The 25,131-nt window shown below is 25.1% G+C and overlaps 5 protein-coding genes across 5 annotated transcripts; 2 read left to right on the plus strand and 3 right to left on the minus strand.

Moving 5' to 3' along the window:
- The first annotated feature begins 278 nt into the window (after positions 1-278).
- Positions 279-2,220, plus strand: LOC413435 (mannose-1-phosphate guanyltransferase alpha-A). Its single transcript, XM_396879.6, has 5 exons — positions 279-443; positions 611-1,187; positions 1,259-1,535; positions 1,618-1,882; positions 1,970-2,220. Exons 1-5 carry the CDS (start codon positions 401-403, stop codon positions 2,068-2,070), a joined length of 1,263 nt encoding a protein of 420 aa, XP_396879.3. The 5' UTR covers positions 279-400; the 3' UTR covers positions 2,071-2,220.
- A 579-nt stretch (positions 2,221-2,799) lies between these two features.
- LOC409563 lies at positions 2,800-7,242 on the minus strand. The gene is made up of 10 exons (XM_397572.7): positions 6,904-7,242; positions 6,285-6,609; positions 6,030-6,227; positions 5,410-5,967; positions 5,155-5,330; positions 4,943-5,021; positions 4,545-4,868; positions 3,921-4,423; positions 3,505-3,725; positions 2,800-3,359 (listed from the first exon to the last, which is right to left on the minus strand). The coding sequence occupies exons 2-10, from the start codon at positions 6,489-6,491 to the stop codon at positions 3,094-3,096; spliced, it is 2,532 nt and encodes an 843-aa protein (XP_397572.4). The 5' UTR covers positions 6,492-6,609; positions 6,904-7,242; the 3' UTR covers positions 2,800-3,093.
- Positions 7,243-9,457: 2,215 nt separating this feature from the next.
- LOC408447 (neurotactin) lies at positions 9,458-15,340 on the minus strand. Its single transcript, XM_016916313.2, has 8 exons — positions 15,254-15,340; positions 15,044-15,132; positions 13,193-13,418; positions 12,330-12,524; positions 11,709-11,922; positions 10,903-11,398; positions 10,110-10,778; positions 9,458-9,962 (listed from the first exon to the last, which is right to left on the minus strand). Exons 3-8 carry the CDS (start codon positions 13,403-13,405, stop codon positions 9,575-9,577), a joined length of 2,175 nt encoding a protein of 724 aa, XP_016771802.2. The 5' UTR covers positions 13,406-13,418; positions 15,044-15,132; positions 15,254-15,340; the 3' UTR covers positions 9,458-9,574.
- Positions 15,341-16,553: 1,213 nt separating this feature from the next.
- Positions 16,554-21,595, plus strand: LOC410485 (transmembrane and TPR repeat-containing protein CG4050). Its single transcript, XM_393964.6, has 13 exons — positions 16,554-16,745; positions 17,258-17,394; positions 17,726-17,807; positions 18,028-18,127; positions 18,210-18,325; positions 18,396-18,568; positions 18,684-18,939; positions 19,023-19,171; positions 19,254-19,566; positions 19,676-19,966; positions 20,061-20,243; positions 20,342-20,626; positions 20,705-21,595. The coding sequence occupies exons 1-13, from the start codon at positions 16,554-16,556 to the stop codon at positions 21,416-21,418; spliced, it is 2,991 nt and encodes a 996-aa protein (XP_393964.2). The 3' UTR covers positions 21,419-21,595.
- A 1,095-nt stretch (positions 21,596-22,690) lies between these two features.
- On the minus strand, positions 22,691-24,956 carry LOC410486 (40S ribosomal protein SA). The gene is made up of 6 exons (XM_016916314.2): positions 24,838-24,956; positions 24,191-24,352; positions 23,891-24,096; positions 23,417-23,704; positions 22,940-23,167; positions 22,691-22,841 (listed from the first exon to the last, which is right to left on the minus strand). The coding sequence occupies exons 2-6, from the start codon at positions 24,321-24,323 to the stop codon at positions 22,764-22,766; spliced, it is 933 nt and encodes a 310-aa protein (XP_016771803.1). The 5' UTR covers positions 24,324-24,352; positions 24,838-24,956; the 3' UTR covers positions 22,691-22,763.
- Between the last annotated feature and the right edge of the window lie 175 nt (positions 24,957-25,131).

Raw genomic sequence — 25,131 nt, forward strand, 5'->3', positions numbered from 1 at the left:
AAAATTAAAATGAATATTTATTTTATAATAATTTTCAATAAACATAATAGTCATAACATATAAAAATATATAATGTAATATTTAAAAATTTATAAAAATTTTTTTAATTTTTAAATACATATTTTAATTATTTCTTCTTTCTTTAAAGTAAGAGTAAGTATTGTTAATAATAATGAAGTAATTATTAATATTATTTGATCATAAAAATTTTATCTTATTTAAAACTTATTTAAAATGTATTATCAGAAAGTTATAACGCTAATCTTATTCTATTTATTGAACTGAAATTTGCAAATTGAAAATTTTGAAGTGTTCCTAAATCTATCAGTACAAGTTTTTATCAGTTTTATAGTAAAAGAATTATCTTAAGTTATTGTAAAAATTTATATAATTTATAAAAATGATATTGAAATCAGTTATATTAATTGGTGGTCCATCAAAAGGTCTGTATTTTATGTAATATAAATATTACGATATAATTATTATTGTCTGTACAAAAATATAACCTCAAATATAATTTTATAAATTCTTAATAACATTAAAAGTTAATTTATAATAAGTAGAAATAATTCACGTAATGATATTTCAAAATCAAAAATATATTTTGTAGGTACTAGATTTAGGCCTCTTTCGTTAGATATACCAAAACCATTATTTCCAGTTGCTGGATTACCAGTAATACAGCATCATATAGAAGCATGTTCTAAAGTGGATAATCTTAGTGAAATATTGATAATTGGATCATATCTTGCAAGTGATTTATCTCAATTTATTGAGGAAATGATAAATACTTACAAAATAACTATTAGGTATCTTCAAGAATTTACACCATTGGGAACAGCTGGAGGTTTATATCATTTTCGTGATCAAATACGTTCTGGTGGACCAACATATTTTTTTGTAATGAATGGTGATGTATGTGCTGATTTTTCTTTGCAAGAAATAGTAGAATATCATAAAGAAAAACAAGCATTATTCACTATCATGGCTACTGAAGCAACAAGACAACAGTCTTTGAATTATGGTTGCATGGTTCTTGATAAGGAAGGAAAAGTTGCTCATTATGTAGAAAAACCATCAACATTTGTTTCAACTTTAATTAATTGTGGGATCTATGTTGCTTCATTAGATATCTTTCAAACTATGGCTGATGCTTTTTATGCAGGACAAAATCAAGAGAATTTTACGTAAGATATTTTAGAAATATCATTAAAAAATTATATAACATACAAGATTTTGATTGAACATTATTTAATAGCCAGTTCAATGGTAATGGTAAAGATCCAGCTCATATATCTCTTGAACAAGACATATTAATGCGCTTAGCTGGAACTGGTCGTTTATTTGCTTTACCTGTTTTAAAATGGTGGTCACAAGTTAAAACTGCAGGTTCTGCTATATATGCCAATCGTCATTATTTAGCTTTATATAAAGCAAAACATCCAAATCATCTGGCTTCTGCAGTTAATGGACCTTGTCAGATTATTGGTGATATTTATATTCATCCTTCTGCTTCTGTTCATCCAACTGCAGTGGTAAAAAAGTTATTTATTATATATTTTTTGCTCTTATAAAAATAATTAAATATAATTTTGTAAAACAATAATTGATTTATAGCTAGGTCCAAATGTAAGCATAGGTCCAAATGCTATCATTGCTCGAGGTGTTAGGATAAGGGAATCAATTATATTAGCTAATGCACACATTCAACCACATTCCATTGTTTTACATAGTATAGTAGGAAAGAGCAGTTATATAGGAGAATGGGCAAGAATAGAAGGAACACCTTGTGATCCTAATCCTGATAAACCATTTGCAAAAATGGAAAATTTACCTCTCTTTAATACTAATGGAAAACTGAATCCTTCTATAACAATACTTGGTAAATAATTTATTACTTGATAATTCATTAAACAATTACTTAAAAAAAAAAAATCTTATATATATATTTTTACTATTTATATTTCAGGCACTAGTGTACGTTTGGCAGCAGAAAAAATTGTATTAAATTCTATTGTCTTACCGCACAAAGAACTGACTAGAAATTTTAAAAATGAAATTATTCTTTAAGATATATCTTAAATTATACAATATAATTCAAAATAATATATTTCTATTAACTAATTTATACATATAATTTTTCTATCATATATGGTTTTATTTTATAAATTTGTCAATTTAAAATAGTAACTTAAGCACAAAAATTATTTTAGAAACTGGTATTAATATGGATATAAATATTTTTTTAATAATTGTATTATTCTTAATTGTTGGTTTATATATTAATATAAATATATGAATATCATGTATAAAAAGAAAAAAAAATATATGTGTTTTCAATATTTCTTATATATTTATTTCTCTATTTATGTTTTTATAACTTAAATTTATAAATTTAACTATTAATAATTAATAATTAATAATTAAATATTTTTATTTGGAAATATATTTATCAAGAAAAATGTTGAAATAATTTAAATAATATTTTGTAATATTATATAATATATATTATATTATACATATTATATATATAACTTAAGTAAATAAAGTATTAAGTAATTCTTTCTTAAATAATATGATATAAATACATCGTATAATTTTTTAATTGGCAATTTTATTTCCATTTAAAAGGAAAACCTCAAAATTAAAAGAATGTATAATTCAATATGTATGCTTCTAAAATTGATTGGCATTTAAACGTAATTTAGAGAAAAATTTAATTTTTATAATTTTGTTTTTTTTCTTATAAAAATTGTTTCGTCATTCGTATGATTTTATTGATAAAAATAAGATCAAATATATATATTATACACATGATTATTTGATGCATTTTGAATTTGTACATAATATTACCATTATCATTTACAAGAAACAAATATAATAATATTAAGTAAGATTATGTTTAATTCTATTTTATATACAAATATTATCATTTAGTTAACATTTTAACTTAGAAGTAAGAAAATTAAAAAATACCCAGGTATATAACAAATAATTTTATAAAAATAGATCATATACACAGTCTTTTCTTGCTTTAAACTTTTGATTGGCTATTATACAATTCTTAAAGTATTATATCAATAAAAACAAGCTTCAAAGCTTTGTTTCATGTTTAACCCTGTTTCTAAATAATTGACTTGGCCGAAGTAAACCTTGAGAATTATTTAAATAAGAATTTCCAGACATGATAACAGCTGCTGTAGAATCTGAATTTAAAAATTCGTTTTTATTATCTTCAAAAGTAAATCGTTGCTGCTGTTGTTGTGTTTCACCATGATTATTAGATCCATGATTGTTTTTTATACGATAATGTATTTCAGAATCTGTCTCTTCTTCATTATCTGCACTATCTACATCTCCTAGAAAAACATTAAATATTTAAGCATTATATAAGCATATTTTTTTATAAAATTTAAAATAAAATAAATAAAATAATAAATTATTTTTATATAATATTTAAAACAATAATTTATCCAAATTATAATAAATTTAAATAAAACTTACCATCTGAACTATTAGTAGAAGGTAAATAAAAACGCGAGGCTGAAATTTTGTTATTTCCTACTCGTCGTTCGCGTTCTCTGGCAGTATTATTTGGATGATGATATTTAAATTCACGGGGTAGAGTATAGCTTCGGGGCAATGATATTTGACTACCTTCCATGTCACTAAGTTCTCCTTCTACCTCCCCTTCACCTTTAGAACTTTCTTCTCCACCGTTTTGACTTAAATAATGATAATAGTAATAATAATAATATAATAATAAAATTATTATTATAATATAATAATATAATATATAAATAGATATAGATAAATACATATTTATGTATATTTTTTTAAAATTTATCTGTTGATTTGATATTTTAATAATTTTTTTAATTTTAAGAAATGAAGTTCATTAGATTTTAAATTTTAATTACCGAGAATTAACATGAGAAGAAGGTGTCCAATGTGAATAATGATGAGGAAGACATCTGGGTGCAAGTAAAATTTCTGGAGTATCTGCTCTTTCTCTTTGTGTCGTTCTCCAGGAATTTGAAGGATGAATATTTGGATAATAGGAAGAAGATGGTGGAGGAGGTAAGAGACAATGCATTTTCACAGGTGGCCACGAAGATAAAGTTACTCCTCCATTTTGATCACCTACTGTTGGTTCAGATGTAAATAAAGGAGAGCTAGGAGAAGTATGTAATTTTGTATTAGGAGGTGGTTGTTGAGTTGACGCAGGTGATGATGAGAATGATGATGCCGAAGCCGAAGGTGGAGGAAATAATTTTCCTTCTTTTATTTCTTCTTGTATAGCTCTTAACTCGCGTAATTGTTGTTGCTTTTTCTCTTGAAGTTTTTCCCTTATTAAATTTACATTTAAAGAACTGGCAGTTCCAGAATCCGTTCCAATTTTTTGTTCATTCATATGACCATTCTACCTCAAAATAATGAATATTAATATAAAGAAAAAATATAAATATATAAAATTAGAATAAAAATTAATTTTATGTAATATTACTTTTTTTTTCTTTTATAATAAAATAATTCAATATTACCTGTACTGCATTGGAATTCATGGATTTTTTCCAAAATGGTATTAATTGACGTGAATTGCTATTTATACCATGCCATTGTTTTGACTCATCCAGTGTATTTATAGGAGCTGTAACAGTTCCAGATTGAGATTGCGGTGGCGGAAGAGGTACGAATGTTGTTGGTTTTTTCTTTTTACGATTTGGATTTACTACAGTTGGATTAGCAAAACGACAATTGAATACTCCTGGTATCCCACCATTACTTAATTTAACTCTTCTCACTCCAACATTCATATTTAATTTTTTATTCTCTGTATATTCAATTTGTTTTTCTTCTAGATTATCCTACAGATATGATTTTATTAAAAATATTTATTCTATCATTTTTTAAAATTTCATTTTAATTTTTAATACTATACTTGGTTTGATAAAGCTGTGAGATTTGAGGCCGTCATTCTACCGCCAGCTTCGTACCTTAATCTTCGTACATGAAAAAATCTAAAATATCATTTTAAATTATTAATATTTATTATTATTATTAATAATTATTGTCATTAAATAATTATATATTCATTTATATATATATATATGTATTCATTAAATCAATTAAAAAAATAGAATTTACAATTACCTATAATAAAGACCCATGAAAAACATACCACCAAAAAATAAAGCTAATAATGTAAGTACTAAAGTTACAGGATTTGGATGATGTTGGTGTGGAAGAAAATCAGTTCTATTGACACCAACTATCCATACACCAATGAGTAAACTGTTCTCCAAAAACATTACTGTGTAAAATATTATCTATATAAATACATAAAATATATTAAATTGAATTCATTTTAAAAATAATAGTACTAAAAAAAGAATATCAATAACTCACCATTTTTTGACGATGATTTGTTTCATGCAAATTTACATATGCAAATATATAAACAAATGCAAGAAGTGAAGCTAAAGATGTTTTTCTTAAAATAGGTAAATGTTCACCACCATGAAAAAGACCATCTGGAGTAAGTAACAACCACATTAACATTGACAACCAATGGAGAGCCATGACAATTAACAACCATTGTCCACCATACAATGAGGCATAAGCTACTAATACTCCTACTCTAGCGCTTACAGTTCCTAGACGCCATGCTAGTTGTGCCAGCACACCTAGCCATGTCAATACCAAACGTTCTAAGTTACGAAGACGTGCTGCACCTTTGCTAAAACTAGCCACTGCCCAACATACACTCCACAAAGATAGACCAGCAGATACTGCAGTCAACTTTGCTAACTTATCATTGTCTCTGCTTTCATTTTCTTTTGTTTTTTCAACTTCATTATTTGAATCATTATTAATTCCAATTGATAACAGATATAATTGCAGAAGTAACATTGGTGCAGCTTCACAAAATGCATGAATAAGGCGTAATACACAAAGTTCTCTTACCTAATAAAATAAAATTATAAGTTATATTTGATAAATATATAAGGTATTTTCTTATTTCTCACCTCATGTTTAACATAAGTAAGATTAACTGGAATAAATAATTTGAAGTATCTCCATAATACTCCAACTTGAGTTGAATGAAGTAATAAAACACACCATATTGTCCAATTTCCATTTTCTTTCTTTCCATTACAATCTGTTATAGTATTGCCAGTTAATTTACCCCTGGCACCCCATAAATACCATCGTACACTAATGATCTAAAATTAAATTACTATTATAATAAATTGAAATTTTTTATTATTTAATTTACTTACCTGAGAAATAATTAATGAAGTTGCTATAAGCATAACACTTAAAGGAAAAAGAATTGGAGGAGCTATAGAATGTTGAGCAAGGGCATATACCATTGCAAAATCAAAAACAACGTCACAAAAATATGATGCAAGAGAAATTATGTTGAATAATACATCACACAATGGTAGAAATTCGTGTTGATGTTGTGTCTGTAGATGCTGGGCCATAATGGGCTTTTGTTATCCATTTGGATTATCCAGCACCTTTTCTTTTCATCAACCTATGCCACACATTCCACAATATAGCAATTGCCTCATATAATAGAGAAAAAAAATTATATTCTAGCTGAAATATAAATTATAATATAATATATTTAATATAATAATTTAATATAATAAATTATAATGATATTATTAAAAAATAAAAATAATTTTTTTTTAATTAAAAAAAAATCATAATAGTTCTAAAATATATAAAAATTATCAAAAAAATATTATTATAAATATTTATTAATAAAATATATCAGTTACTTAATAATAAATAAAAATAAAAATTTTGATAGCTTGATATAAAGAAATTGTTATTCTAAAAATATAAAAAAAAAAATTATAAAGCGTAGGAGGAAGCGAATTTGCTTACCACATTCCTCAGATGTCACCGAATGAGTAATCACAAAAGTAACATTCTCATCTAGATGCTGGCTTTGCAAGAGCTTGGACCAATGTTATATGTGTGTGTTATACGTGTGGAATGTAAAGAATTTATCTGTATACTTTGCAGACGCTTTCAAAAATAAAACTTTTTTTCACTAGTTATTTATAATTTGAATTACTTTTGGATTATATTGATATATTTTCCATCAATTTATGCTTATAAAGAACAGTTTAATCAATTTTAAATAAATTTAATTCGATTTATCAATTGGTTCAAAAGATAGCTTTGAAATACTATAATGTAATATCTATCGTTGCTCCACTGACTTTAAAACGCAAGATTGTCGACCAAGTAGTCAGGAATTCCAAACAGTGGTTCTCTTACTAGGATTCTGTGTAAAAACTTTCCACGATTAATCAATCTTTCGCATTCTTTATTAGTGGTTCTCATAATTTTATATATTTAATTTGATTTTTGTACATATATATAAAATATAACAAAAATTAAGAAAAAGTTATGTGCTTAAAATTTTATTAATCAAGGTTTAATAATTTAAAATTCACAAATTCAAATACTTTTAAATGGAATATTATGTAAATATATTGAGAAATATAAACATTAATATTAACACATTTATTTATTTTTTTACATTTTTTTATTTTCCGAGAAATATAACAATTTCTCCTTTTTATATGATGAAGAATGCATGTATGTAACTTTAAAAATTTATTCATATATTTATTAATTTATTTTTATATTGTTTACTGTAAATATGTATTTATATATGTATTCTTTTTTAATATATTATATATTAAAATTTATAATAAGATAAAGTATATCTTTCTTATAAATTAAATCTTCTGCAGTTTAAAGATTGATTAAAATTATATGCATAAAAAATGTTTTGAAATTGTATTTTTTCTCAATTACATACATACTTTTTATACTTTTTCTATGTATACATTAGCAAATTTTATAAAATTGTCCTAAGGCCACTTTTCCTAAGGTCATTAAAGTTTTAGTTTGGTCAAAGATTTTGTTCTTTCTTCAATTAAATTAATAAATAAACGAAAATGAAGTTATTTGTTTTTAAATATATCAATAAATAATGCTCATTATGTATTTTATAATTCTTTTAACTACGAAGATTAAAAAACAAATGATATTTTATTTTGTTTTAAATATATCACACAAACATTCAGACGCACAACAATCCAAAAATTATGTTAAATATAATAGATTTAAGAATATTAAAAATTTTAATTTATATGATGAATTTTTATAATCGATGTTATTTAAAATTTAAATTAATAAAGAAATATTCGATTTATTTCTATTAAAAATATCATTAAGGTAAACATAATAAATTCCTAAATCTATTAAAATATTGAGACTAAAGGAATATACATTATGTGCCTTAGTGCAATTTGATATTATGAAAATGTGAATTCTATAAATACATATTAATACCGACGTATTTTAAAAAAGCCTCTTGTACATTTCATTCAATTATAATATGTTAAAAATTTTGTGTACAAAACTTGTTATGTTATAATTATTTTCAATTAAAACTAACATAAAAAGACACTCATACAGAAATGATATGCCGATTTGTAAAATCAGTCTTACAGAGTTTAAAAATCAAATATATATATATATATATATATATATATATATATATATATATATCTTTTGATATTCATTACGCAGAGGTAGGAATACTTTGAATATATTAAAATAAAAAAGAAAACAGCAACAGTAATATATATATACAAAGAAGAAAATGCCGAGTACTATCAACGATATATGAATTTTTATACGTATAAATATTTGGCAGCTTATTAAAAAACAATGGTACATGTTTTCTCTCGTAATATTAAGTAATATATCAAAACAAAAATAATAAAAAGTACTTTATAATATCTAAGAAATTTGGATAATTCACGATTAAATTTGTATTTAAAAAATATTATCAAAGAATATTTCTTATGTTGTTGTTTAATTAATAACTTTAAAAATATTATTAATAAATATAATAAAATAAAATATTATTAATAAATTATTGCTATCATATTTCTCATTTAAAATTAAATTTAAATTCATAATTTTATAAGTCAAAAAAATCATGTCATATTTATCTAATTTATACAATAAGTAATACTAATTTTTTTAAAAATAATACGATTTGTACAATTAAGAAATAGAATATATTATAAACTTAGCTATTCTATAAAAAAAGAAAAAGAAACTAAAAAAAATAATCTATTTTTAATAGTTTCTGTCTTTAAAAACAGCCTTTTAGATAATTATCATTTATTTTGCTCCTAAATGAGAAAAATAAGTAACGTGCACTTTGTTTTATGATTTAAATTACAAAATTATTATGATATGGCTGAATACTTTAAACATTATCAGTAAATTGTAATATTCTAATGGTTTTTTTGTTTTTTATAAAATGTTATTACATGAAAATTATGATAGGGAGATTAATAAAAGATAACAATTTAAAATTCAATTATTTTTGCTTTTAAAATCGATAAGAATAATATAGATTGCAAAAGCTAATAAAACAAAATTGTCTTCGTATAAAAGTATTTTAAGTATGCTAAAAATCTTGGAATGTCCATCAAATATAATTAATTCCAAAAAAAAAAATTCAATCGACTCGACCATAAGATGGAACTATATTTTTTTCTATCCAAAAATCGCAATTAGGATAGTCACGTTCAGGAAGCGTATCTTGACCAACAATCAAAACTCGTTTCACACCATTAGAATTTGTTTGAGCTACTTCGCCGTGCCAAACATAGTGATTAAAAAGCTGTTGCATAGCAGATACGTGTCTTTTTTCAGCAGGAGTACGAGCAGCATACGATCCAAGTATTGCTGCAGCATCACTATCAGGATCTGCAAACTGACCTCGCGGTTGCGTTGCCACATAGAATGGAATATTGGTCTTCATTCTAGCGACTGTTAGCAATGGACATATAACACGAATGTCCGAAATCATGCTTAATAAACCTTTTAATGTTGCATTATAACGTCTGAAAAAAATTTAATTTTCATAAATTTTCTCTGTAGTTTTAATTTTAATTAATAATGAAATTTTTTAACAGAAATATAAATGGAAGTCGAAATAAAAGTATTTTTTTACAGATATATTAATAATGAATTTAATAAAAGAATCTAACCTGAGAGCTTCATCTGCTAAACCTGTTGTGCCCAGTAAAGATTCTTTTACAATTTTCTCTACTTGTGTGGAATTGAGAGTAATATTAGAAATAAGATATTTAAGAGGAGCTCCAGCATGGGCAGTGGTGCCCATTACTATTTTCACTGAAAATTCATCTCTTGCCCAAATTTGACCTACAGGTTCTTGAAGAATAGCACGATCAAGTACAAGCCATTCGTGTCTTCTATCTCTAATTGTTGCTTCTCTTGCTTCAGGTAAACCAATGTTTCCTAAATGCCAAGTTTCAGGAACTGAATCCATGATCTCTTCCGCACTTTTGCTTCGTAAACAGGCGGCATCATTACATCTTGTAGAATTTAAAAATAGCTCATTAAGTGTTTCTGAAAATTCCAATTCTCTTCCAGGAAATATTGCACTACCGCTAGAGATCCATACTCTCTGAAAAAGATCTCTTGTTCGTCGAATACCAACTAGAGTTGTTACAAGAGTTGCTCCAGCTCGATGACCCCATAAAGTTACAGATGATTTATTTCCGCCAAAATTTTCGATATTAAGATGAACCCATTGAAGAGCTGCTATGATATCTGATAAACCATAATTTCCGGATGTAAGAGGATGCGATGTTCTTGAAAGTGGCTCTGTAGCTAAGAACCCGAAAATGCCCAATCTGAAATATGAAAAAAAAAATCATTATAAATTATAGTATATATATATATTCTATACTATATATACATATAAATTTTTAGCAAATGAAAAAATAAGAAAAATTAAAGTAAAGAATAAAAACTAACCGAAAGTTAGGTCTAACAAACACCATATCACGAACACGAGCAAGTTTTGCAGAAGGTTGCATCACGCCTGGAGAACCACCGCTAAGAGTTTCAGCACCAATCATGACGACTACCGGTAATGGTAAATCGTATCTAACTTCAGGTGTAAAAACATCCAAATACAAACAATTCTCAGTTCCGATAATACGTCCTGAAGTTTCTCGTTGCAAACAAACTTTCGAAGAATTATGTGCTTGATATGTATTTTTCCAACAATATTCTATTTTTCGTAGAGATTCTGCAGGTTGCCAACGACGATTTTCTAATGGTGGAACTGCATACGGAATTCCACGAAATGCGAATGCTCCATCTTCCGATATACCTTGTACAAATCCACAAGAAGTTATTGCTTCAACGAAACTCCCATCTTTTATCAATTGTGAAGCACTTTTTCTTGGTCCGATACAAGCGATACAGATGATAATCACGACTGATACCAGGATGCATAATGTGGCCACTATTGTTATATATATATTGAATGAATTAAATTATATTATTATATTGCTTATAAATTATTATATTATTAAATTTATTAAAATTTATTAAAATTTTTAAATTTATATTGTTTTACATTTTAAAAAAATTTTATATATTTAAATATTTAATAAGTATCATTATTATTAAAATTTATAACTGACGTAACATTTCATTTTATTGAATTATTCGAAAATTTAAATTATAATTAATTAATAAGATTTTAGAATACTAAATTGGAATTATTACTGATTGTTTTGTTATGAAATAATTATAAATAATTATATACCTACCTAATACAAATAAATTTCGCCTTGCAGCGGATATACAAGCAACGAGAAAATGTTGTTTAGGAGATTCAATTCCGTCTGGAGTATCTCCATCGAGTCGAACGGTTTCCATACCGTCTTCATTTCCAATAGGATTCTTTTCTGTTACAGTATCATCAAGTGTTTCAATACTCGCTAATCCAGCAGTTCCAGTAGTTCCTAATTCCACTTCACTTTCCTAAAATAATATTATTTTTTATAATTTTCAAGTATAAAAGAAAATAATAATTCAAAATAAAATAAAATAAAAAAAATTACAATATATTTAAAAAATATAATGTAAAAATAATTCTTTATATTAATTTTTCATAGTTTTTATAATATTAATGATTTATAAAAAAATTTCTTATAAAATATAAGTTGTGAAAAAAAAATATTTATATTCTATTATATTAAGTTATTTATATTTCTAGTTAATAATTAAATTGTAAAAAAAATAAAATAATTTTAAAATACTAAAAAAAAATGATGAAAAGATTTGCTTTTAATGCAAAAAAACAAAATTATTTCACAAGTTAAATAGAATATATGTTTGATTTAATATATTTTCAGATTATATTATATAAAGTTTAAACCATTAATTACCTTATTTTTTTTTCTAGGAAAAACGGAAACCAAAGGTAACTTTATCGCGTCAAGAATTCCCTTTCGTCCTTCTTTTTCTTTGACATCTTTATTTGACATATTTGTTTTTTCCAATGATATATTTTGATCACTTTCTTTTACAGTTTTATCAATTGCATCGCCTTCACCAGTTTCAACCGAATTACCATCATCCTCCTAATAATAAAAATCAAATTTATAAATTTTAGAATATTTTCATTTATTTATTATAAAAATATTTTTCAAAAAGATGTAAAAAGATAAATATATTTTCTGTACAATATTAATATTTAATTTAATAATCAATATCACTTCTATATCGTAACGATACTTATTATTTAAAAAGCATATGATCAATAATGCCAGGTGTGCTGTTTATCTGACGTCATTCATCGGTTTAATGTTAGAAAAAAATCGTTACGGGGCTATGAGCACCCTTCATGAACACACGCATGTTACTTTAAGAACTTTGTGTTCATTGTAAACGGATGTTAATCAATCAAAAAAAATTATATTCAAACTATTACTATTCATTAATTTATATCTATAAATTAATATCTTAATATGATAAAGAATAATTAAACAATGCACGTTCTATTATTTAAATCTCCGTTTACGTGATTAAATTAAAAAAAACATTCGTTTTATTTTTTTATATCTTCTATAAGATTACAAAATGAGTATTATTTAATTGGAACAGTTTAAGAAAATAAGATGCAGGCATAAATGTAGTTCATAAATGTACATTAGATATTTTATAATTAAAAAGATAAACTCAATTAAGAAAATAATTATTTTTAATACTATACTATATATTATTAAAAAACAAAAAGAATTTCAATTACTTTACAAAGTTCCTTGCTCTTTGTACGATAAAAGCCAGGCATTTTAATGCCACCAATTGGAATTTTCTTTTTAGGTTTCTGATCTTCAGATTCCATTTCTGGAACGGTCGATGCCACAGTATGTTTCGTATTTTCAGCATTTAACATTTTCTCTCTCTCTTCTTCTGCAATTTCTTTCTTATCCATGCTTTTTTCCTGATCTTCTTGATTCATCCTTTATTTTATTCTAAAAAAATGAATTAAATCCAATATTAATCAAATTCGATACTTAAAATATTTGTATAATATAGAAATGTGATTAATATGAAAAAAATAATGTTTTTTTGTAATATATTCTTTTAAATGAATTATGTTATAATATTATTTATTAATTGATTTATTTTTTTGATATTATTCTATTCATTTTAATTTAGTTTTATTTTTTTAAAAATTGAATCAATCCTATTAAATAACATATATTTTAAAGAAAAAAAAAAGAAAAATTTGTTAAAAAATATAATTTTCGATGATTAGCTATGCATTTAGAAAGAAAATATACGAGGAAACCATAATGCGTACCACCCTATATACGTATAAGAGTTGCAGCTGGCGTCGGGACGCCCAGACATAAACCGATCGATTGGATGGCATTGCTCTCTGAGCTTATTGCCTCGAGAAGTCTAGCAATACATAGTTTTGTTTTTATTTTTTTAATAACAGAAATTTTTATCCTATAATTTAATTAAATTGCATGATTTTTATATTAATGAAATTATTAATGAATTATAATTCTTTAATTATTCTACATTATCAATATAGAAATTTCATTAAATAAGTAAATATAATCTATTATATTTATATAAATAATATAGAAAATATAGATAGATAAGATAATATATAAATAAGATTTACAAATTTAGTAAATTAAGTAAAATACTTAATTTTTGAAAGAATAGAATTAAATATATTTTATAATATCTATATTAATAAATATTAATAATATTAATACAATTTTAATAATTTTTATTATCATTTATTTTTTATAAAATTATAAAATATTTAATGTCATCAAAAAATAATAAATATATTTATTATAATTATTTCAGTTATTAGTTAAATAAAAATAAAGCAAGATAAAAAAAGAAAACATTAATTTTAAAAATTAAAAATAAGAACAACACTTATTTAATTCTTCATACAAATTTTACAAAAGGAATTATTTATTTTTTCTTTAAATTATTATAATATATCTATCATTGATTTAAATAATAAACATATCAATTCATAAGAGAATATAATGTAGATAATAATATTAAAACTATGGATTCACAGAAAAATTCAATCGAATTTTACTGGTCAAAATGTAAAACGATTTTTTTTGTTCGCATTTATTCTCCCCTATGTTGCAGCCCCTTTATATTGTGTTCCACTGTCGCGTAGTTCCGAAAGAAATAGGTTGAACTTTCTCTTCCGTAGATACAAAAAATTCATATACAGTTACCTTAGAATATTTATTTCTTTTTATTTTAATATGAAAATATATCATTTCTAGAATATATCTACTATAAGATTATTTTTAATAAAAATTATCTTTCTATTCATATGTATAAATGATATGTATAATATGTATAAATATAAAAAATACATTTTATATTTTATATTTCACTAAATATTTTTAACATTTCAATAACTTTTGTTACACAAATGTATTTCATTTTATATATTAGTATAAGCAAAAAAACTATTTATAGTTTTTTTCTTTCTTTATATCATTTTCACGAATTTTTATTACATTCACGATTCAGTTCAATGTATCTTTCACTGTACGAATCGTGCAAATGGCAAATAAGGAAAAAAGTTGTAAATACTTACTCTTTTCGGAAGATTCAGAAAGGACGCTACTTAATTTTGTAGAAATATTTCTTCTTTCCTATCTTGAAAATGTATTGAATGATGAGCTACTGTGAAAATTAATCACGTTAATTTCGCGAATAATAATCACTTCATTGATTGTAAAAATTATCAATAAATTATTTTAAATAGCATAAATATCACCACAAACGGAGCTCAGGGCATGCTTACTTCGACTGTCGTCCAACGAATCGTCTATGATGCTTCTCCCACCATAGTTTGAACACAATACAGTGTTTCTATTGGCCAATTCCAACTATGCGCGGTTGCTTTGTTTTAAATGTTTAAATGATGTATTCTTTGCACTTCTATTTATTGTAATATTATTACTGTATAATTACTGTATAATTTAAACTGAATTATTGTTAAAAAATAAAAAATTGAAATAAAAATAATTATTTCATTCTATTCTATATAGAAAATACATAAATTAATATTTGAAATTTAATAGCGTATAAATTATAAAATAAGATTTTTATTCTTTATATTTTCGTAATATTCCTACGATATATTCCTACAAAGTCATAGAATATAAAATGCGATATATGATACATAAATTAATTTATCTTTATGAATAGATTATAAAATTATAAATAGATTATGAAATAAAAAATTATTTTTTTAAAGAAATTTCATTTTAAATTTTTACGCTGTAATAAATATTTTAAAAATGGCGTTTATATTTTATCACTGTAACCAATGATAGAACAGTATAACATAAACAGAAATCTATAGATTTAAATAGAAAAATTTGAAAAAAAATAAAAAAAAATTAATTCATAAAGAATAATATATTTTTTATGATACTTACTAGAAGCTTTGCTAGAAATATTCCAAAGATATTAATTATTATACTTCTAAAATGGAATATTTTGAATTACATATTGGTAAAGTTATGTATATTTCGCGCTTAATCCTATACTGCGCATGCGTGTTCTTTCCAAAGTAAATCCGCGTCGTCGCTGTCGTAATATCGTACTTGCGTTACTCGTTTCACGATACGTAGCGTGCATTACTGTACAATCGTATACACATCTATCGTTTGACAGTTGATTTTAATACGCGCACACAGTAACCATCAATTCTGATTTATTCGATATCTATTTAGTTTTTCCTAAAACAATATATATACCTATTTGTTGTTGACATGTCATTCATTGAATTCCGGGAATCGGTCTGTAAAAAAGCGCGCTTATATTCGCCGACATTGGATACATAGGTGTCATAATGTGTTCGAAGAGGAGCGTATCAATGTCTACGTGCCTAGAGATGAATTTCCTGCATCACTTCTGGACATCGCGGGGTTAAAGTCTCGGCTCGACAGACAAAATAGCTAGATAGATAGTTAGCATAAATAGTTAAAAGAAAAAGCAGGATTAAGTGTTGGTGAAGCAAGCATAAAAGCTTGTTCAGTAGAATTTCTAAATTGAAAATCACGAGAAAAAAACGGCCGATCAATGTCTTATTTGTGATGGGAGTGCCTGCGCGGGGAGCACTCGCGGCGATTGTCGCCATAAGCGCATTCGCTGTTTATTTAAATAGCCTTAATTGCGGCTTCGTTTTTGATGATATTTCAGCGATAAAGGATAATCGTGATCTCAGGCCTCATACACCTTTAAAAAATGTTTTTTACAATGATTTCTGGGGTACTCCTATGCACAAGGTAATACGATATGTAATGTAATGGGCGCTTTCGATTTCCCCTTCCCTTTCACTCTTGTCTACCTTCTTGTGTATTGATCCGTTCAACTCTTCTCTTCCTTTTCCTTCCCTTTCGATTTGGTTCGATTCAATTTAATTTTAAATAAGTAAATCTTATTTATCTTTAAATTCTTTAAATTTTTTTTATTTTTTTCTAAAAAATCAATATTTTTGATCAGAAATTTTTTTTTTATTATTTATCAATCATTTCAATGAAGATTGATATATTATTCAATTTTATTAAATATTTCTAATCCTAAAATTAAATTATTTTATAAATATAATATATTTTAATAATATAATTTATAGAAAAAATTAATTTATGAAATTTTTAGTAAATTTTTATTTATTTTTTTTGAAAAAGAATATATAAAACTATTTCAAACTAAAATGCTTTATTATTTATAATAATAACTTGTGAGTTTTTAATTTAATTTTGTGAGTATTAAAACAATTATATTTATTTTTAAATAGGAGCAATCGCACAAATCATATAGGCCTTTGTGTGTTCTCACATTTCGATGGAATTACTTAATTCATCAATTGGATCCTATGGGATATCACCTACTTAATGTTATTCTACATATTGGAGTATGCTTATTATATTTCAGGTGTGTTTTTTCTTTTTTTAAAAAGATAGATTTTTTTTTAACTATATATTATGTTTTAATATAATATATAATATAAAATATAAAATATAAAATATTAAGTAATACATATGGAGAGAAAACTTTGAAAAAAAATTATTCAAACATTTATATTCATATACAACATATTCATTAAATAAACATAATATATAATATTAAATAAATATTTAGAATTTAGAAATATTTATATTTTATATAAGTATCATATTTAATATTTAAAAATATTATTGAAATTGTTTTTATACAATAAAATAGTTCAAAATAAAAATAAAGTATGTATTAATTGATATTGCAGGACTTGTTTGATGTTTCTATCTGATTCTGCAACTTTTGTGTCTTCTCTTCTGTTTGCGGTTCATCCTATACATACAGAAGCAGTAAGTTGTTTAGACTGCTTTCCATATCGATCGAATCGATCGACGTTACCTTGAAATTATACGAGAATATTATTTGATAATTATTTCTAGTCCTTGTTCTCCTCTTCGGCGACAATGTATCAATGTATCCAGATTCAAATGGTCGACGTCGAGCGATCGATCGCGTCGTAGTTCCTAGTTCGTGTTTAGATGCATTGTCAGTGGATAATCGTGTATTAAGGTTACAGGAGTGGTCGGAAGAGCAGAAACATTGTCCTCCTTATTTTACTTAGCGGCTTTAATCACATATACTAAATGCTGTAGAAGTAGAAGATCTACAGGTAATTCTTTTTATTTTTTTAATATTTATTATTATAAATTATTAATATTATTTATTAAAATATATATTACATTTATTTTTAGGATGGAAATCTTTGATATTATCTATGTTTTTTGTTTTCACTGCTATGTTATGTAAAGAACAAGGAATAACAGCTACTGCAGTTTGTGTATTTTATGAAATTTTTGTTGTACAAAAGGTAAATTAATATATAAATATTATAATTTAAAAATTTTTTTTTAAATTTATATATTTTATTATTTGTTTAGATAAGAGCAGTGGATATTTTCCTAACATTAAAGGCAGCTTTTGGTGGAAAAAAAATATCACTTACTTGGTCCAGTGAAGGTACAAAACGATTGACGGTCCTTACGCTTGTTACATTTAGTTTACTTATTCTTCGACTACATGTAATGGGCTCAAAGTTACCTGTATTTACCAGGTATCTGTAAATAATTATATGCGTTTAATTAAAAATTGAAATCAAAGAATCTTGTTTTTTTGTAAATATAAAGTTCTTATATAATAAAAATTAATAATTCTTTTTAATATTTCAGATTTGACAATCCCGCGTCAGTGGCCCCAACGCCAATAAGACAGCTTACCTATAATTACCTCGCAGCAGTTAATTTAAGACTACTATTTCTTCCAAGCGATTTATGCTGTGATTGGACTATGGGAACGATACCGTTGATAGAAAGTTTTTCGGATCCTCGCAATCTTGCTACTATAGCAACTCATACAACCATATTAGGATTACTGATAACAGCCATTTTAACACCTAATAGACAAACTTCCATTATTCTTATAATGGTTAGTATTAAATTAATTTTATATTTTTTTCTTAAAATAAGGTATAATTTTAAAAAAATTGATTATGGAATTTTTTTGTACAGAGTTTGGCTATGATGGTACTTCCATTTTTACCTGCCTCAAATCTTTTCTTCCCAGTAGGATTTGTCATTGCTGAAAGAGTATTGTATGCTCCATCTATGGGATTTTGTATGCTTATTGGATATGGATGGAGCATTTTATGCGATAAAAAGTAAATTATATTCAAATTTTTTTTATAAATATTCAAAATTTTTTTGAACTATATTCTTAATTTATACTTTTCATATTTATAGATTTAAGAAATTAACACTATTTTTATTAATAACTCTTTTGGCTGCACATACAACAAAAACCTTTATGAGAAATTACGATTGGTTAGATGAATATTCCATATTTATGTCAGGATTAAAAGTAAACGATCGCAATGCCAAATTATTTAACAATGTTGGGCATGCTTTGGAAAGTCAAGGAAAATTCAAGGAAGCATTGAATTTCTTCAATATGGCTGTGCAAGTTCAAGGCGATGATATTGGTGCACATATTAATGTGGGTAGAACTTATAATCATCTGAAGATGTTCAAAGAAGCTGAAGATGCATACCTAAAAGTAAATGCATAATTAAAATAATATAATTATAAAATTATTTAATAATATAATAATAATATAATTATTTAATAATAATATTTATAAAATTCAATTCATAAAATTGTTTTAGGCAAAATCTTTATTACCAAAAGCAAAACCTGGAGAGTCTTATCAAGCGCGAATAGCTCCAAATCACTTGAATGTTTTTGTAAATTTAGCAAACCTAATAGCGAAGAATGCAACTAGGTTAGAAGAAGCTGATCTGCTTTATAGGCAAGCCATTAGTATGCGCGCAGATTATACGCAAGCGTATATTAACCGAGGCGATGTTTTAATTAAACTTAATCGTACCAAAGAAGCCCAGGAAGTTTATGAACGAGCTCTTTTTTACGATAGCAACAATCCAGATATTTATTATAACGTAAATATAAAAAATAAAATTATTAAATATTAATATTTATTAAAAAGATTATATTATGTTAATTTTAATTATTATAATAATTTTATTTTTAAAGCTTGGAGTTGTATTTCTTGAACAAGGAAAAGCATCTCAAGCCCTAGCATATCTTGACAAAGCTCTTGAATTTGATCCCGAACATGAACAAGCGTTACTAAATTCAGCGATCTTACTTCAAGAATTAGGACGCGCCGAACTACGAAAAGTAGCCAGAGAAAGACTTCTAAAACTCTTACGAAAAGTATTTTCTTTCATATTTTTTCATATATAAATGTAAAAATAATATTTCAAAATATTCCTTTTAATGATTTTTATCATTTTAATGATATTTACTTTTAGGATTCCAATAATGAAAGAGTTCATTTTAATCTTGGAATGTTAGCTATGGATGACCATGATAGCGGAAGTGCAGAAAGATGGTTTCGCAATGCTGTTGCACTCAAAGAAGATTTTCGTTCTGCTTTATTTAATTTGGCTCTTTTATTAGCAGATGAACAACGTCCTCTTGAAGCTGCTCCATTTTTAAATCAATTGGTTAGATTTCATCCGGACCATGTTAAAGGATTAATCCTTTTAGGTGATATTTACATAAATAATATAAAAGATTTGGATGCTGCTGAAAATGTAAGTTTATCATTACAAATAATAAATATTTTTAAATATTTCAATACTAATATAAAAATTTTTAAATGATGATTACAGTGTTACCGTAGAATTCTGCAGTTGGATCCAACAAATATTCAAGGTCTTCATAATTTATGTGTTGTAATGGTTGAACGTGGTAAATTGGGCTTAGCTGCACAATGTCTGGAACGTGCAGCAGCTCTAGCACCTCATCAGGATTATGTACATAGACATTTGGCTATTGTTAAGGCTCGTATCAGTAGATTATCTCCAGAACAACGTGATACAGAAGTGTTTGACGATTCTTTTTGGCAAAGTGGTCCCAAAGAAAGAAACTTTAACATGGGAGATATTTCCAACAGTAATAGTATTGGAAGTACTAGTGGCACAAGTGGTCTCAATAATATGGAAAATAGCCAGTTTTTAGGCAAAACGGATTCTGTTTTTTCAAATCATCATAATCATATTGGTCATAAAAGAAATACAGATTCAACGAATCATATGGTGCATCTGAAAAGTTCATCAAAACCTGCAAGAGTTACATTGACTGAAATGAAGCCGGAAGTAAAAAATACGCACATCGATCATGATAAATCAAGTGCTAATTTGAATAATCAACAAGAATATTCCTCTGGAAATTTTTTTAATAAAAATATGAACTCAGATGCAACGGAATTGACAATCGATCGAGAACGTGCGATTAATTCGGAAAAATTTGATAGGACTGCACCAGCATTTTCAACAAACGGAAAGCATGGAACTATACGTCGAAAGGATACTGCACTTTCATAGTACTGATATTTGAAAATTACGCCGAATATTGTATAAAGTTATATTCTATATATAACGAAAAAATATGGTGGTACAGTCGTATAGAGCTAATGTGTGAATATAAAATAAATACAGAGTATTGTTTTATATGCTGTACGAATAGAATGTTTTGTAAAATATATTTAAAAAATGTGCATTTCTTTGGTTTTGTTTTTTCGTTTATATGCGAATAGAATTTATCATTGTCCAAAAACCATTATTATCATTTTATCTTTACAATATTTCACTGCTTTCGAAAATATTTTTTATTATTTTATTTCTTTTAAAATAATTTTGAACATATATTAAAATTCACGTGTTGGTACATAAACATATATTAAAATTCATGTCCGCGTACTGGACATGAATATATATTAAAATTCACATGTAATATCCATTAAGAATTTGAAAATTCGTTTCTAAATTCAATTATGTATATATAACGTATATAACTAATTATAAATATATTATATTTCGTAAAAAATTTTTACTAGAAATCATATCATTGCTTTTCGGGTTATATTATTTTATTCATTTTCTGATAACATAAAATCAAAATTTTTGAATTAAAAAATTTATAATAGGAGAATATAAAGAAAATATAAGAATATTAGAAAAGAAATGACATACGAAATTTTTTTTGGATTCTTGAAATATCATAAAACGTAAATCAGAATTTAAAAAAAAAGAAATTAGAAGTAGATATCATCTTTAAGTGAATGAAATTTATAAATATAAAGGACAGTATATAAGGACAGAACAGAAATAGGTAAAAATTATTAAAGTAACACCATCTTCGGAGCACTGCAAATGAAACAAAGATAAAGAGAGAAAAAAACAGAAAAAGAATAGATATAGTATAAGAATTGATTGTTAGTGCCATCTCTTGAGTGACAAATACATTTTTTCAATGGATAGGATAAGGTAAGAAAAAATTAAAGATCAGTATCATTTCTTAAATACTTTTAAAAGATATCTTCTACTCAAAAGATAGCAATAATAATCAATTCTTATATTATTTTTTCTTTTTCTATTTATTTTTCTTATTTATATTTATTTCATTTGTAATATTTTAAAGAGAGATTGATTTTTCTAATTGTTATTTTATCTTCGTCTTTTTCTCATTAATTATAATATTGTAATTTATTTTATTTTATTTTTGATATAATGAATATGTACTATATGTAAACTTATATTTAATATTAATCTAAATATCTTTTTAAGATAGAGTAATAAGATTATGATATATATAAATCTATTTTTAGATTTTTAATCACTTTATTAAATTGATCATACAAAATGCATGAAATCATCAAAGAGAATGAAATTACCATTTTTCTGTTGTGGCACCTCCCCAACTTTGTCCTGCTGCAGATTGTGTTGTAGCAGACCATTCTTCTGAAGTCTAAAATGAAAAGAAGATAAATAATAACTTGATTTAATATCAAACTTTAAATTTACAATTAAATTTATCTATTAAACTTATAATTAAAAAATATTCACCTGAGCAGCCCAGTCTCCACTGGTTTGGAATGCTTGTGCAGCACCTGCTGTAGGAATAGTAGCAGCAGTTGGTGTTGCTACATCGTCAGCCCAATTCTCAGGAGCAACTGCTCCTGCTGTATCAACTTCATTGACCCAGCCAGGTTCAGCAGCAGCTGCAACTTCAACTGCTCCAGCAAAATCTTTAGCTGGTGCTATTTCCTTAGCTGCTTGTTCTTCTTTCTCAGCCTTAAAACAATGTTTTAGAACTTTATTTATTGATATTATAAATTAAATTAAAATATAATTAAATTGTAAAAATATATTCAGTAAAGATTAAGCCATATAAATAAGGTCAACAAATATATTTCTGGATGTTACTTTTTCATCATTTATAAATTATAAATGAAATGAAATGAAAAAAAAAGTTTTTTTCATATTGAAATTGCAAGTAAGAAAGTAACTTAACTGAATAACTTAATAATAGTAGTATATTACCTCCTCTGGATCCCTATAGAAGAATAAATCCACAACAACATCCCATTTAGTTTCACGAGCAATAGAGCCTCTTAATCTTAGTACTTCTCTTGCCAATAGCCACCACATTAAACCAACACAGTGAAGACTTTTTGTGTTACAGGGAATTGCAATGTCAACAAAACGAAGAGGTGAGTCAGTATTACAAAAAGCAATTACTGGAATATTTACATAACTGGCCTCAGTAATTGGTTGATGATCAGTAGATGGATCAGTAACAATCAGAAGTCGTGGTTCACGAAAAGCTGACTAAAATAATTAATTAAAATTAATATAGAATAATTTGATCATATGAATATGAAATTTTTAAATAAGAAAAAAAAAAAGATTAAATCAAAATAAGCTAATAAATATAAATTATGAAGAATTAATCTATATATAAATATATATAAAAATAATTAATTTATGTATAAATATTATTAAATATATACCAACCTGAATTTGATTAGTAAATGCACCAGGAGTAAAACGTCCTGCAATAGGTGTAGCTCCAGTATGTTGTGCAAATTTCAAAACAGCTCTTTGTCCAGTTTGTCGGCAACTAATGACAAAAACTTCACTGGGATGTTCAATTGCAACAATGGCACGTGCTGCCAATAATAATTTCTCCCATGTATGACGCAAGTTAATAATACTGACACCTGCATTTGCAAGAATAATAGCAGAAAATAATAAATCATATTAATCATATTAACTAACAATAAAACATAACTTATCGTATCAAATAAAATTTACCATCACTTTTTTTTTTGTATACATATTGTTCCATTTGAAAATTAACATTTTCTGCACCTAAATGAGTATAGGCAGCCAACATTTTTGTAACATCATCCTCTTTGAGAGATAATACATCTAAACCTCCTGACATCTTAACGTTGAGATTGACTTACGAATAACCTACGAATAAAATACAAATATTGACAAATAATTATTTTCAACTTCATGATTTCAATTATTACTTGCTTTATTCATTTATTCACATGTTATTTTGATATTTTTTTTTATAAATATTATCATAAATGAATAATTTCAAAAAATAAATGTAATTAATAACCTGAAAAGATAACTATTTTATTTCAAAACACGAAATGAATAATATTTAATATATTGAATCAATATAATATTTAAGCATTATAAATCTTAACAAAATAAAAGTTTTGTGTCAAAAAAATATTGCAATTATTAAAAATTGCTATTATTAAAAGAATGCCACGTGTTAGAACGAAACTATTACATGAATTTAATGTAACTATTTAGTATTATTACATAAATTGTTATATAAAATTGAATTCTTATATAATTATTGTTTATTAATTAATAGTTTTTATATTGTATGAAATAAAATATGTTATAAATAAAGAAAAATATATCAATAAACTCACGTTATTAATGCCACTAGGAGACTTCCAACCGGAAAAGAAGGAAGCTTCTAAACTCCATGCTGCTTTAATTCAGTTCCATTACGAGGGAAAAATATTACAAAATATATATATATATATATAATTACAAACAAAATTGATTGTTTTAAAAAAATTATGCTTAAAAATGTAAATCAAATTCAATTTTTTAAAAAATATACAATTTAAGATTATATTGAAAATAAATTAAGTTTCACCGGGAAATTTAAATATTAATAAAATGAGATGCAAATTTTACAAATAAAATTTATGAAATCA

This window comes from Apis mellifera, linkage group LG14 (genome assembly GCF_003254395.2).
Source record: "Apis mellifera strain DH4 linkage group LG14, Amel_HAv3.1, whole genome shotgun sequence".
Lineage (NCBI taxonomy): Eukaryota > Metazoa > Arthropoda > Insecta > Hymenoptera > Apidae > Apis > Apis mellifera.